At 37.0% G+C, this 15,761-nt stretch overlaps 1 protein-coding gene across 1 annotated transcript in view; it reads right to left on the reverse strand.

The window, feature by feature from the left end:
- Positions 1-15,761, reverse strand: part of TBC1D12 (TBC1 domain family member 12) — a 99,085-nt gene that overhangs the window by 23,782 nt on the left and 59,542 nt on the right. The window contains exons 3-4 of the mRNA XM_080823294.1: positions 13,661-13,776; positions 2,175-2,257 (exon numbers count right to left, since the gene is read on the reverse strand). Coding sequence (XP_080679420.1) covers positions 2,175-2,257; positions 13,661-13,776 — 199 coding nt within the window. The remainder of the gene's footprint in view (positions 1-2,174; positions 2,258-13,660; positions 13,777-15,761) is intronic.

Consider the following 15,761-nt stretch of genomic DNA (forward strand, 5'->3'; position numbering starts at 1 on the left):
TATGATATATAACGTGTCATATTAATATATTATATACTGTAGATCACCGTAATTATTAGTGTATTAATAACAGTATATTATATATAATGCTTTACATGTGTTTATTTATAGCATATGTAATTTTAGACCCAGTGGGGACTTCAGAGGTCAGCTAGACAGAATGTTTACCAATTGTGCTTCACAAATGCCTCAGAAATAATTTTAAGCAGCAAGCAGGAGGCCAAGTAAGAAGCAGCTCTTTCTTTTATTTGCTGTATATTTTCAGATTCTATATATGGTTTCTTTTTTTTTTTCCTTTTTGAAGATCTATTTTATGAGAGAGCATGAGCAAGAGTTGGGGGAGATGCAGAGGGAGAAGGAGAGAATCTCAAGCAGACTCCCCACTGAGCACAGAGCCCAAGGTTAAATCCCATAGCTCCTGAGATCATGATCCAAGCCAAAATCAAGAGTCAGAAGCTCAGCAAACTCAGGAACCCCTATATAAGGTTTCTTTGTAGAGAGTTCCACTGCTTTTAAAACAAAAACGTGTTAATAATAATAAACAAAACCAAAAAAGGTTTTAGCCTTAATCTAGTCAACCTTACCCATTCACTTCAGACTTAAGGAAACTAACATTAGGTTTACTTACAGAGTCATATCCAGGTAGTATCAAAGAAGATTAAAGCTATTACCTTCTTTTTGGGGGGTTTCTTTTTAATTTAAATTCAATTTAATCAACATATAGTGTATTATTAGTTTCAGAGGCAGAGTTCAGTGATTCATCAGTTTTATATAATACCGAGTGCTCATTTCAACCAGTGCCCTCCTTAATGCCCATCACCCAGTTACCCCATTTTCCTACCCCCCTCCCCTCCAGCAACCCTCAGTTTGTTTCCTGTGATTAAGAGTGTCTTATGGTTTGTCTCCCTGAATTCGTCTTGTTTTATACTTCCTGTGTTTCTTTCTTTTACTAACCAGAATCATGCCATATATATTGTTCTTTGATGTAAAGCTATTACCTTCTGATTTCCCAATTTAATGTTATTTCTACCATATCATGTTGTTAGGATTATGTATTTACCAATAACTATCATAAACATTAATTAACTAGTAAAGTCAAAATTCAGAGTCAATTAAAATTTGTTGGGTATGGCAGGAATATTTCAAAGTCTAGATAGTAAAATAAACCCAACCAATGTTTAAATGATTAGGGCTTTTAGAAAGATATAACTGGCCTTATGGGTTTCTTATGATATTAAAAAAATTAACTTCATTTCCAAAATAGTGCCACAAAATAGAAATGTATACTATGATAGTATTCCACTAACTTAAGTCAAAGACAAAAAATTCATTGTTAAAAGGCTTGTGTCTAAAAATATACATAGCTATATAATATTTTCTGAAAATGTACGCTGAACTAATGGTGCTTAGTAAATAAATACTGTTAAATTATCCTTACATTATACTTCTTGGTGGGAGGAGAGACAGAATAAATAAATGTGTGTATTTATATTACTAAAATACACATTTATGTGCCTGTCCAAATGACACAACTGGGATTCTAGAGAGACTCCATTTAAGTTACAAAAGCAAATTCTAATTTCAAATAGCATTCTCAGTGATACAGAAAGTTAAAGTGTAAAAATTATTAAATTATATTAAAAGCTTAAAAACTGTAAAGGTGAACTTCATGAAATAAATTCATATCATCTCCATTCATAAGTTAAAATAATAGTAGTCTAAGGTTTATCACTGCAATTATAAGAATTCTCAGTCTGCTGCCTTTCTCCTATTAGTTTTGTAAAAGAACTTGTACAGACAGTATGACTTTTTTTTTTAAAGGTTTTTATTTATTTGTCAGAGAGTGAGAGCACGCACGTACAAGCAGGGGGAAGAGCAGGCAGAGGGAGAAGCAAGATCCCTGCTGAGCAAGGAGACTGATGCGAGACTCGATCTCAGGACCATAGGATCATGAACTGAGCTGAAGGCAGACACTCAACTGACTGAGCCACCCAGGCATCCCTGACATTTTGTTTTTAACGACAGATTTAGTTAGAAAAATAAGAAATTAGCATCATCTTAAAAACGGACTTAGTCAATTTCATCATCTACCCTCCTGTTGAAATTAACCAACGGTTTAGCTTCCTAATTGACATCAATAAATTAAATATACCAATTAGGCTTCAATTTTATACCTCGTTTTTTAGCCTCAGCCACCATCTCATCATATTCTTGTCTGTGACGTAAAGCTTCCTCCACAGATTTGGCAGGTAGATTTCTGGGGGGGAAAAATGTTTTAAGTAGATTTTTTAAAAATGAACTTTTAAATGTATAAACTTCTTTTTTATAGCCAAATATAAAGAATTTCTATCTTAACCTTCTCATTTCACACCCTAAGGCAGTACAAGGTTGAAAAGAACTCTGAATTTCAGAAAAGAAACAGAATCCTGATTGCTAATATTTTACATAAATGTTACTATTTATATGTCTGACAGATACATGTTTATATATTATTTAAATGTGTTAGATTTCAGCCAACATTTCTAGGTTATCCGTCAAACCCACTTATTAGTTTTTTTAGTCAATTTTTTTTGAGGTATAATTTTCATACAATAAAATGAATGAATAGATTTCAAGAATACAGTTTGACAAGTTTTAACAAATGTATATGCCTTTGAAACCAACATATTAATCAAGATATAAAACAATTCCATAATTCTACAAAGTGTCATTATGACCTCTTCGCACTCAATACTTACCCAATTCTACCTCAGGCAATCACATCTCTGATTTCTATCTCTACACATTAGTTGGTTGCCTTTTATTTTTTTTAAGATTTATTTATTTGGGAGAGAGAGAGAAAGAGAGAGAGAGAGGTGGGGGGCGGGGGAGCAGAGGGACAGGGAGAGAAATCCTTAAGCAGACTCCCCATGAGTGTGGAGCCTGACACAGGGTTGGATCCCAGGACCCTGAGATCATGACCTGAGCCGAAACTAGGAGTCCACACCTAACTGACTGAGTCACCCTGGCACCCACAGTTAGTTAGTTGCCTTTTAAAGAATCTCATATAGGGGAAAAAAAAAAAATTTCATATAGATTCTTTTTTGTCTAGTTTCTTTTGCTGAGCATGCTTTTGAAATTCAGCCATGTTATTCTGCATACTAGTAATTCTTTTAATTAGTACTTAATTAGTATTTCTTTTCATTGGTGAGTAGTATTCTATTTATCCATGTGGATGAACATTTAGATTGTTTCCAGTTTAGGGCCACCACAAATAAAGCTACTATAAATATTCACTTCAAGTCTTTGTGTGGGTATCTGCTTTCATTTCTCTTGGGTAAATACTTAGGAATAGAATTCTTGGGTTTTATGATAAGTGCAGGTATACTTTTATAAATTGCTTTCTACTTTCAGAGTGGTTTTTTTTTTTTTAAAGATTTTATTTATTTATTTGACACAGAGAGAGATCACAAGAAGGCAGAGAGGGAGGCAGAAAGAAAGGGGGAAGCAGGCTCCCTGCTGAGCAGAAAGCCCGATGCGGGGCTGCATCCCAGGACCCTGAGATCATAACCTGAGCCAAAGGCAGAGGCTTAACCCACTGAGCCACCCAGGTGCCACTACTTTCAGAGTGTTAAGATAACATTCTACCTACAAATTTGATTATCAGTTAATCACTTGCATATACTATATTTTGGCTTATAAAATTAATGGCTTCATATAGCAGGTGATTTAGATATTGACTGTGCAAAAGAAGTACATTTGAATATTACCACATATCCAAATATATCATAATAATGTCCAGTCTGGAGGTCAGGTTTTTTAATTAAAAAAATTTTTTTTCAAGTAGGCTCCACATCCAGTGTGGGGCTTGAACTCATGACCCTGAGATCCAGAGTCTCATGCTTTATGGCTGAGACTGTCAGGTGACCCTCAGGGTTTTGAATTATTTTCAACAGACCAGGATCGGCAAAGATATGTGACAAACTTTCAAAACATACATTTTACCTCTTCTTCTCAAATTAGATTCCTCAGGTATGTTATAACGGGGAGGAATGACAATTAAAACTTCTTTAGGCCATAATGGGATAACAGGAACCAGGCTTACCCTCTTGCCTTGATTAAATAGAAAAACGAACAGAACATACTAACCATTAGTTTCTAGACACTGGACAATAGGCAGCACAGACAGTGATCCTTAAGAAAGGAAACCAACAAGGTAACCCTACAAATGCCTAAGCACACAGCCTGCCATTTCTAGGTCTCAGTGCTGGAGGTACCCAGAGTCCATCAATCTTGCTGAGGTGAAGAAACAGAGTTTGGAGTTGAGGCGTCCACAGCCAGACTTTGCAGATCAGAGTACAGAGAGAGGGACACTACTGAGGGGTCATCTCAAACTTCTGGCTGAATACTATTTATGCATGTGTGTGATTAAATTATGGTAGCCAAGGAAAGAAATACCAGAAAGGAATAGGTAGAACATTCTTTTTTTTTTTTTTAAGATTTTATTTATTTATTTGATGGACAGAGATTATAAGTAGTCAGAGAGGCAGGCAGAGAGAGAGGGGGAAGCAGGCTTCCCGCTGAGAAGACAGCCCGATTTAGGGCTTGATCCCAGGACCCTGAGACCATGACCTGAGCCAAAGGCAGAGGCTTTAACCCACTGAGTCACTCAGGCGCCCCTAGGTAGAACATTATGAAAGATTGCACTGGGCCAGTCAGAGTGGAAAGACCTCCTAATAGACCAGGTAGCAGGTGGAACTATTAGGGTACAGCTTCATTAGTAAGGATACTAGTTCTAAACTAAAGGCTCTTCTAGAATCACTCTAACAATGATTAGATTAAAAGGGGCAAGCCAATTCCAAAGAACTTTGTATGAGACTGAAGCCAAACAATTATTTAAAGAAATACAACAAGTCCAGCTATGTAAACTATGTAAACTCACAAAATCTAGTGTCCAATAAAAGTTACCAAGGAAGCAAAGAAGCAGAAAAATACAATTTATACTGAGGAAAAAAACCAGTAGAGATAGTGCAGAAATATCAGATAACAGGATTATAACTCAAGCATAATATAAATGCTGTTGTAAATACACTCAAGAAGGTAGAAGACAGCAGGAACATGATAAAAACTCAAGATCCAAATCAAACATCTATAGATGAAAAGTGCAATTCCTAAACTGAAAAACACAAAAACTGGGCCTGACAGCAGATTATAAACTACAGGAAAAAAAATAAGCGAGCTTTAAGATATAATAGAAATCTTGACAAAATGAAATACAAAGAGAAAAAACATCCTCCTGAAACAACAACATATGCTTAACTGACTCAGAAGAAAGGGGAGAGGTGGCAGACAAAAAATAGTTGAATAAAGGCAACAATTTTTCCAAAGTTGATACAAAATTATAAATGCAGACACTTGAGAGTTCAATGAACCCCAAACAAAAGGAACATGAGGAAAACCATACCAAAGCATATCATCAAATTCATGAAAATCAGAGATAAAGAAAAATCTTAAAAGCACTCAGAGAGTAAAAGAATTCAGACAGCAGACCAGCACTACAAAAAGTGTTAAAAGAACAGTTAGTAGGGTGCCTGGGTGGCTCAGTCGGTTAAGCGTCTTCCTTCAGCTCAGGTCATGGTCCTGGGATGGAGCCCCACTTATGGTTCCCTGCTCAGCAGGGAGTCTGCTTCTCTCCTTCCCTCTGCCCCTCCTCCCTGCCCATGCTCTTTCACAGGGTGCACTCTCTAATAAATAAATAAAATCTTTATTTTAAAAAAAATGCCATCCAGTAGAAGGAAAAAAAAAGCAGATGGAAATCTAGTTACTCAAATCCTTAGAAGATAAAAAGGTTTAAAGAAAAAAACTGTATGGTGGGATATAATGGTTAGTTTTGTGTATCAAACTTTTTCTCTCACTCTCCCCTCACTCTCTCTCTCTTTCTAAGCCTGCTTGCCTGCCTCTGAGATGGGACATGGGTCTTCTGCCTTTGGTCTTCAACCGGAAATTACACTATCAGCTTTCCTATTTCAAAGGCTTGGGACTTGACCTGGATATGGAATATCAGGTCTCTTGGGTTTCCAGCTTGCTGATTACACATCTTCAGACTTCTCAGTGTCCAAATTCATGACAGCCACTTCCTTATAATAAATCTCTTACATATAGGATATATAAAAAGAAGAACCTTAATACATAGCATTTCCACTTCTCTAAAGAACACTAAGACATGGAGTTTATAACATGTAAAGTGGAAGTATATTTCTATAATGTTCTTATATATGTGAAATGGTACAATATCACTTGCAGGTAGTCCATGAAGGGTCAAAATATGTATTACAGAGAAACTACTAATAAAGTATTAAAAATATAGGCAATTCACCAATAATAGATGAAATTAAAAGTCAACAAAATATTTTATCCAAAAGAAGGCCAAAAATAAAAAAGTAGAACTTTGATTGCCATCCTATAATAATGAATTTCTCCAACTCCTTAGCATTAAACACAGAATTGTTTCTAATAAGATTTAAACAAAAGTGTGGAATCTCTTAGGAGACTTCCTAAAAGGAGAGTTGACTCAGCTGCAAGAGACCTTTTGTTCTATCAGGTTTGTCCCAAACGCAAGTGCAAGGTCAGCAAGAGAGTAAAGTCAGCTCCTGAAGGTGGTGCAACAGAAAGATATGAACTTGGGTTCTTGATCCATGGAGACACCATACTAGCTCTGAATGGCCCAACTCTGGGTCATGTATATATGAGGGAATAAATCCCTGTGTGTTTAAGCCACTATCTGGGGAGTCTCTCATTTGTAGTTGAATGTAATTGCTGAGTATTCTACCAGTTAAACAATAATAACGCTCTAAAGGGCAAGGACCATCACAAATCTCACCTATCTGACTCCCATGTTTAGCCCGCACTAAATTAATTAACATTATGATTCCTAGTACTGCCTACCCTTAAATCTTACAAACTGATGTTGTCCAATGCTGCTTCCTACCCAGATCCTAACCAATCATTAACGCCAATCCCAGCCTTAAGTCTCTCTCATTTCCTTTTGCAAACTATCTTGCCCGTGTCTCTGGATATAGTTTGGTACCACAAAGGAACAGGTTTAGTGGTTTTTAAATTTCAGATGCTATTACTATATAAAGAAAGGAGAAACCTTATTTATTGCAAGAAAATGAGACCACAGAAAAAAGAGAAAGTATATATATATATATATATATATAGTTTTTTTTTAAAGATTTTATTTTATTTATTTGACAGAGATCACAAGTAGGCAGAGAAGCAGGCAGAGAAAGAGGAGGAAGCAGGCTCCCTGCTGAGCAGAGAGTTCGATGCGGGGCTCGATCCCGGGACTCTGAGATCAGGGCCTGAGCCAAAGGCAGAAGCTTTAACCCACTGAGCCACTCAGGCGCCCCTATAAATCTAGTTTTCAAGTAAACAGTGATCTGGACTCAGTAATACTGTTTTCTCTTTTGCTCCCTCCAGCTTAGAGAGGAAGTGCTTTTTTGCATCTATTAATCTTTTGACCTAATATTCCCTTCTTTTGCTTTTCTAGTCCTTCTATCAACCTTGTAATAAATTTCTCTATTAAAGTCTCTTTGAAATCACTATATTGCTGTCAGTTCTTCCTGACTAGACTCTGAACCTTTAAGATACAGAAAATTATTTGATAGCTATACTTCATCTACCTTTAGAAATTTGTATTTTACCAATAGAGAAACAGCTTAATTAAAATTTTATTTCTAGTTTTTGAGCCATAAATCTACTCTTTTTAAGATTTTATTTATTTGACAGAGAGAGAGAGCACAAGCAGGGGGAGAAGCAGAGGGAGAAGGAGAAGCAGACTCCCCACTGACCTTGGGAGCCCAACACAGGGCTCAATCCCAGGACCCTGGGGGTCACGACCTGAGCTGAAGGCAGACGCTTAACCAACTAAGCCACCCAGGTGCCTGATTATAAACCTACTCTTAAGATACCTCACCATTTACTATTATTTTCCACCAAAGGGGCCTGATCATTCCCCTCAATTAGAATGCTGCCTGCTTCTCCTGGTGTGAATGCTAATGCTTTTTGAACTTTCATTCTTTCTTGTTTTTTTTTTCCACAAGTCTCAGCAAAAGACTATAGTTTAAACTTAAAAGCACAATCTGGGGGATCTGGTCTTCTATTTATTAAGAAAGCAGAATTTATAGATCTAAATAGATCTCTTCTCTGCACAACCTCACAGTCTCTCCACATGGTCTAGACCAGTACTAAAGCAATGCTAGAAATGCTCTTTTGTGCTGTTCAGAATGCAGCAGCCACTAGCCACATGTCACGACTGGGCATCTGAAATGTGTTCTAGTGTGCTTGAGGGAACGAATTTTATAATTTCTTTAATTTTAATTAATTAAATTTCAATTTAGATAGCTATATGTGGCTAGTTGTTACCATAATGGTGATAAAATGGTCTAGACTCTAGAAAAAGAAGGAGCAGTAACTTGCTATCCAGGTCATTTATGTAAGAAAGCAGAACTAAACTCTGAATAACCACAAAGATCAGAGATTTTTAAAGTAACACAGAGCTATGTCTCAAAACCATAGTTACAAAGGCCTAATTAATGAGAGAGTACAGTCTCTATATCCATGTTACTGTTTCACTGACAATTCACACCTTGATTTTTCCAGACAGTTCCCCAAACTATGTTTACCTAGTCCTAAAAGATTTCGAGAAGAGGTTAGTAGAGAGATTTATATCAGTTTTAAGTACTCCAATCTTAGCATGACATGATTTACAGGAAGGAGTTAAACACTGTTCAGGAAACAGAACTTTTCAGATAGTCATATGTCAGGTTTTTCTTTTCTTTTCTTTTCTTTTTTTTTTTTTTTTTAAAGATTTTACTTATTTGACAGAGTCATAGTGAGAAAGGGAACACAAGCAGGGGGAATGCGAGAGGGAGAAGCAGGCTTCCCACTGAGCAGGGAGCCCGATGTGGGGCTCAATCCCAAGACCCTGGGATCATGAACTGGAGCCAAAGGCAGACACTTAATGACTGAGCCACCCAGGAACCCCTATGTCAGGTTCTTCAACTGCGATTTCTTTTTCTTTTCTTTTTTTTTTGAGAGTGAATATATATACTCTAAACCAAAATAGTACATAAATAATCATTGGCTTATTAATTATTCTGTTTTGGTATCCTCTTCTTCAAATCATTATAAATGCAAAAACCTTGGGACATCATACATATTCAATAATTATGCTCCAAAGGTGAATTGTCCACATGGTAAACATCCTGCCAATCTTTGACATTTTGAGGAAGACCAGAGTCTTCGGTACCCTAAGTTTTAAGTAACTATAGGTTAGAGTGAATGAATAAAGCATAAAAATAAATACATATACACTAGTTTTCATGTTTTTTTCTTCAAAAAAAATCCCTAATTTTGCAGTCATTTGCCTGGAGAAGTATATTAAAAAATACGATTCTATAGTCTTGAAAATCAAAGACTGAGTGAATATAATCAAGAAATACTAAGCACCTCACTCAGTACTCTTACTCTATGAAAAAGATACAGATTACTCCTATCTCTTACAAAAATGTCAATTAGTTATTAAAAAAAATTTTTATTTGAGAGAGGATGAATGAGAGAGAGAGAGCATGAATGACAAAGAGTGAACATGAGCAGGGGGAGGGAAAGAAAGAGAGACGGAGAAGCAGATTTTCCCCTGAAGAGAAAGCCTGACATGGCGTTCCATCCCAGGGCTCTGGGATCATGACCTGAGCCAAACACAGACACTTAACTAAGTGAGCCACCCAGGTGCCCCAAAATGTCAATCAGTTATGTGGTCAAGAGAAGAAACCATTAATGAATACTTAAGATAGCATATCATGCTGAAATACATGATATGAACATTTGCTGCTTTTCAAAGGTATCACATAAAAGCCTATGCTTTACTTTTTTTGTCAGTCTTCGCTTGTATCTTAAGATTTCTCCATTTTGTTTGGTATTGTATATGCAGTAATTCAGCGAGGAAGCCAGAATAGAAAGAGGAGATAGCTCTATCCACCGGCGGGTTTAGAAAAGTCCTCTAAGCAACAGTGATTCAAAACATAGAAGAGTTGGGGTGCCTGGGTGGCTCAGTTGTTAAGTGTCTGCCTTTGGCTCAGGTCATGATGCTGGGGTCCTGGGACTGAGCCCGGCATTGGGCTCCCTGCTCAGCGGGAAGCCTACTTCTCCCTCTCCCACTCCCCCTGCTTGTGTTCCCTCTCTGTTTCTCTGTCAAATAAATAAAATCTTAAAAAAAAAAAAAAAAAAACAACATAGGAGAGTCAGCTCATATGGATGCTCTTACCTTCCTGTCCAAGGCTGGCTTTATTTCAAGGATATTTATTAGGACAGCAATAGGCAGAGAGAAAATTAACCAAAGGATGAAATTACAGAAATTCCTACATTTGAAATCTTCTGAGATTTCAGATGATTAAACGCTAGTGTTGCTTCCAATGTAAAGCAGTTCCAACAATAAAAACTTACACAGTCAATGATTCTAGATGTTTCTGCAAAATTACAGAGGCTAAGAAAGGAAAAGTAGCACCAATTCACAAACCCCCTTTGCAAGGGGAAATTCTCCTCCTTCTACTATCACTTTGACTGATGAAACATGAAATTTCCAACATCAAGTTCACACTCAGGCAAAACCTTCTGCCCCCTTCTCTACCTCCACCCAGATGCTATCTCAGAGATGGAGCAGTGGTGGTAACAGAACGTGGCTGCATCCAGAAACAGAACAACACTACAGATTATATAAATCTCTGCTCCAACTTCTCAGCCTGTGAAAGGAAGGATGTGAACTGGCCCAGAGCTGCTGGAGAGTATTCTGAGGGAGATAAAGTATGAAGTGCCATTTGTCATTTATTTATTTTAAAAGTCTGTTTATTTTAGAGAGAGAGACCGCAGATGGAGGGAGGGATAGAGGGAGAGGCGAGAGAATCTCAAGCAGACCAGGCTGAGTGTGGAGCCCAAAGTGGGGCTCAATCTCATGATCCTGAGATCATGACCTGAGCTAAAATCAAGAGTCAGAAGCTTAACCAACTGAGCCACTCAGGTACCCTGGAGTGCCATTTAATATACAAGTTGCATCCATGCATTCTCATCTGGTTTTATCATTAATAAAGTCAAAGTTTTCATTCTCATCGGTTCTTTAGATCTATTTTTTAATTGTTGAAGTAGAAGAGGGATCGATGATCAGGTAGTCCCATGTACTAAAGCTTTTGTTTGTTGGCTTTAGTCACATAAATGGTAAATTATATAAATCACTTCCCCAAAAAAGACCCCTCCAATTTTAGAAAGGTGAATAAAATTTTTAATTAAATTGCAGCATCTCAGAACTGGGGGGAACAGGTGCTATCAAGTTGAATCTGTTTGTTACAGATGAACAAATCACACAGAAACAGCATAGAAGCTGTAATACTTATTATAATTCCCATATTAATTTCCAGATAGTAGGGTGGAAAAGAAAATCATTCTTTCCATTGTTTTATACATTTCGGTACACTGAGATCTTATTTACTATGTCTAGTGTACTATTTCAAGTTCCAATTTTATGGAACTGCTTATATGCATTACAAGAAAAATCTAAGAGAAGCAAGAATCACTAAAGGCTGAAGTCAAAGACTTGACTGGATGGCAAAGATAAAGCCTAGTCCTTAAAGGATTAGGAGGTGAGAAGCGGAAATAAGATAAGTGCATCCCAAGTGAGGGCAATAAATGAGCAAAGGTACAAAGGCAGGACTTAAATAGGTTCAGTTACAGAATAAAATATGGCGTAAAGATAAATATGTCCCAAATACTGTTTAGAACAGAACCTTTTGCATAAAATTTTTATGAACTCCTGGGAAGAAATGAACAGTCCTGATAAAAAGCTTAACCCATTTCGGATAAATTTCAACAAGCTTAAGAAAACTCTTCTGGGAACTTCGTTATCTACCTGCTCAGCCGACTGTCTGCCAGAGTCTGAAGGTCTTTAACCAGGCATTCTTTTCTGGCTTATCGAAGCACTCTGAATTGACCTGGTTTGTTCCCCTCCCTGGCAATAAGACTTAAATAAAACTGACATGTTCTCATAGCTAAATTTCTGAGAATCTTCTTTTTTTTAACCAATGGAAAAATGAATATGAACATGTTTACCAAGTCCTTTAAAAGGAGTGTCATGATCACAATTCTTTAGTGTGAAGGAATGCAACAAGAATAAAATATATATATACTTATGTGCAACCTTTCTTCTTTCACGACGTCTAAAAAATATTCAATTCAACCTCTGTCTGTTTGGCTCTAGATTCTTTTATTATGTTCCTCTTGATAACGGGTGGAAAAAGCTGCAGATGAGGAAAATGACAAAACAGTTTAGGAATTTTTACTCTGGAAGGAAAGAGAAGTCTAGAAGAAGAAAAAGAATAGATCCAGAGAGCCCAAGAAGGGGAAAAGGAGTTAAGAACCAGGGGGTCTTGCTTTAGGGAAGGTGTCTTTTGTTTAATAACAAACCAAAGACAGTATTTTGAAGAACACCAGCTTTATGGAAGGCTGAGATGGGAAGGGCAGGGAAAGCAAAGGGAAGAAATTAAAATGTTTTACTGGGTATCAAGAATATATTCCTAGAGTACCTGGGGGGCTCAGCTGGTTAACCATCCACCTTCAGCTCAAGTCATGATTCCAGAGTCCTGGAATCAAGCCCCACGTGGGGCTCCCTGCTCAGTGGAAAGTCTGCTTCTCCCTCTTCGTCTGCTCTTCCCTCCCCCACTCATACTCTCTCTCTCTCTCAAATAAAATCTTTAAAAAAAAAAAAAAAAAAAAAAAGAGGGGCGCCTGGGTAGCTCAGTTGGTTAAGCAATTGCCTTAAGCTCAGGTCATGATCCTGGAGTCCCAGGATCGAGTCCCTCGTCAGGCTTCCTGCTCAACAGGGAGTTTGCTTCTCCCTCTGACCTCTCCCCTCTCATGCTCTTTCTCTCTCTCTCAAATAAATAAATAAAATCTTTATAAAAAAAGAACATATTCTTTATAAGAGTAAACCAACTAGCGGACAGTCAGTAGTTGTTATTTCAAGTTACAATTTCAAAATCTGTCCAAAAGGCAAGGACAAATACATCTTAAGTATACATTAAATGTCAAGAAAGGAAAAATAGGGGTGCCTGGGTGGCTCAGTGGTTTAAAGCCTCTGCCTTCGGCTCAGGTCATGATCCCAGGGTCCTGGGATCGAGCCCCGCATTGGGCTCTCTGCTCATCGGGGAGCCTGCTTCTTCCTCTCTCTCTGCCTGCCTCTCTGCCTACTTGTGATCTCTGTCTGCCAAATAAACAAATAAAATCTTTAAAAAAAAAAAGAAAAGAAAAGAAAGGAAAAATCATTGCCTCATCTTGTTAAGATAAGGCAGGAAGGGTTGAAATAAGAATAGATATGAAAAAAGCAAAGATTTTATGTATCATACATTGGCTCAGAGATACTTCAAGAAAATATGTATAAAGTCTGGACATCAATAATATATTCTTTCCTATTAGTTTTAGGATACATGACTGAGATTTTTAAAATTTTCTTTAAAAAAAAAGCCATTTCTATATTAATTTCTCAATATATTTAAATTGAAATTTAAATTGAAGTTTGAATTAAATTGAGGTTTAAAATATAAACAGTGTACCTGATGACAACCAGAATACTTACGATGGTCGATCCTCAAGAATCAGGGCAGTGGTAGAAAGTGGCTCAAATTCAAAATTCTTACGTCTTGAAGACTGAGGTGGTGGTTTACAGGTCCTCCCAGTTCGTGCTTCATATTCCTAGACCAGATAAAAACATACTTTATGTAGAATCTCTTCCAATTTTCAGTTTATATTATTAAATCTGTATCATTAAGGATATTACACTATAATAAAAGATACAATTCATACATTAATTTGGTAAAACCATGAGGCAGACAAAAAAAGAAGTCACTTTTTTTTCCTGAAGCAATCTAAATCATGAATTTATATTATATATAAAGTAGCAAAATATGTTAAGAGAAGAGGAAGATACAAATGCACTACATTAATGAGTCAAGGTTTTAGGGAGTTTGCCTTCTATGGTATCAGCTATTCAAGTCCAGCTTTGAATCTATGAGCAGATAAACCTACTTTCTAACCCTTCAGTCAGATCAATAATGAAAATGTTGATACAGGCATAATCCTATTGTAATGCTTGAAGATCTCTCCCAAGAGTAACAATAAACCTGTAATCAAAATGTTAGTTTTCAATTTTGACCTACTTTAAATCTAAATACTATAAATTTGCCTGTTTCCTCTAAATGTAAACAATAATTTACCATCATTTCTTATCCAAAAATATGGCAAAAGACTGTCAAATACACTATTAAAATTAAGAAACTATTATTACAGCATTTTTCTAATTCATCTGAACAGATAATCCTATTGAAAGAAATGAAATAATTTGACACAGTATGTTCTTGGTGGATACCTTTAAATTTCTACAGATGAGCATTTTTTTCACAAATGTTCACAGACTTCTACTGAAATTATTTCCAAAAATTTAACAAAGATCAATAACAAGTTGCTGGCTTATAGTTTCCAGAACCCACATTTTCCCTTTAAAAAAAATTAATCTAGATTTAGTCATACCTAGGTAACAAATACATTTTTCATGAAAATCTCAAAGGGCACGTGGGTGACTCAGTTAAGTGTCTGTCTGACTCGGTTTCAGCTCAGATCGTGGTCTTGGGATCCTGAGTTCTGAGGCTCTGTACTCATTGGGAGTCTGCCTGGGTTTCTTTCCCTCCCCCCTGCTCCTACCCACGCTCACACATGCCCTCCCTCAAATAAATAATATAAAATCTTAAAAAAAAAAAAAGGAAATTCTTAAAGACTATACAATTTCATGGGTAGATTTGCAAGTCTGCTGGCCACTACAGAAGATATTAATTTTTTTTAAAGATTTTAATTATTTATTTGACAAAGAGATCACAAGTAGGCAGAGAGGTAGGCAGAGAGAGAGGGGGAAGCAAACTCCCTGCTGAGCAGAGAGCCCGATGCGGGTCTCGATCCCAGGACCCCAGGATCATGACCTGAGCCGAAGGCAGAGGCTTAACCCACTGAGCCACCCAGGTGCCCCAGAGACATTGATTTAAATGAAGAAAATGAAATGCACTTAAAGTGATCAAGTGCTTCACTTACTGGCTGCTTTCCTACCATGACCTATAATTCTTTTTATATTATTTTTACCTTTTCCAACTCAAAGACTCTTTCACCCTACTGAATCAAACGATTGTAAAATAATAAATTCATGGTTCTATCCCTGTTAAAAATTTGATGGTCTTGTTGAGGTTTAATCTTCTAATTTGAGATAATTACTTTTTAGGGAAAACTGCACTGGATTTTTTGACTTCTTGATCTAGTTATTTAAGACTGTGTATGCTCATTTATACTAACTCCCATCCCAAAGAGCTATATAGCTTTTGAGACCTTTTGAGTCAAAAGGTCACTCATTTCTTTATCACAATTTTTTTTCCTAACATCTAGGATATATATGTAATTATGATCAATGCCTTTTTTCTTCATTACAAACTCAAATGTAACAGATCCCCTTTCTGCTAATGTTTTTCTTATTAAAAATCATAGATGCAGGGCCGCCTGGGTGGCTCAGTGGGTTAAAGACTCTGTCTTTGGCTCTGTCTAGGGTCCTGGGATTGAGCCCCGCATTGGACTCTCTGCTCAGCAGGGAGCCTGCTTCCCTCCCCCACCACACCCCGCCCCACCTCTCTGCCTGCCTCTCT

The sequence above is a fragment of the Martes martes genome (genome assembly GCF_963455335.1).
Source record: "Martes martes genome assembly, chromosome: 14".
NCBI classification, from domain to species: Eukaryota; Metazoa; Chordata; class Mammalia; order Carnivora; family Mustelidae; genus Martes; species Martes martes.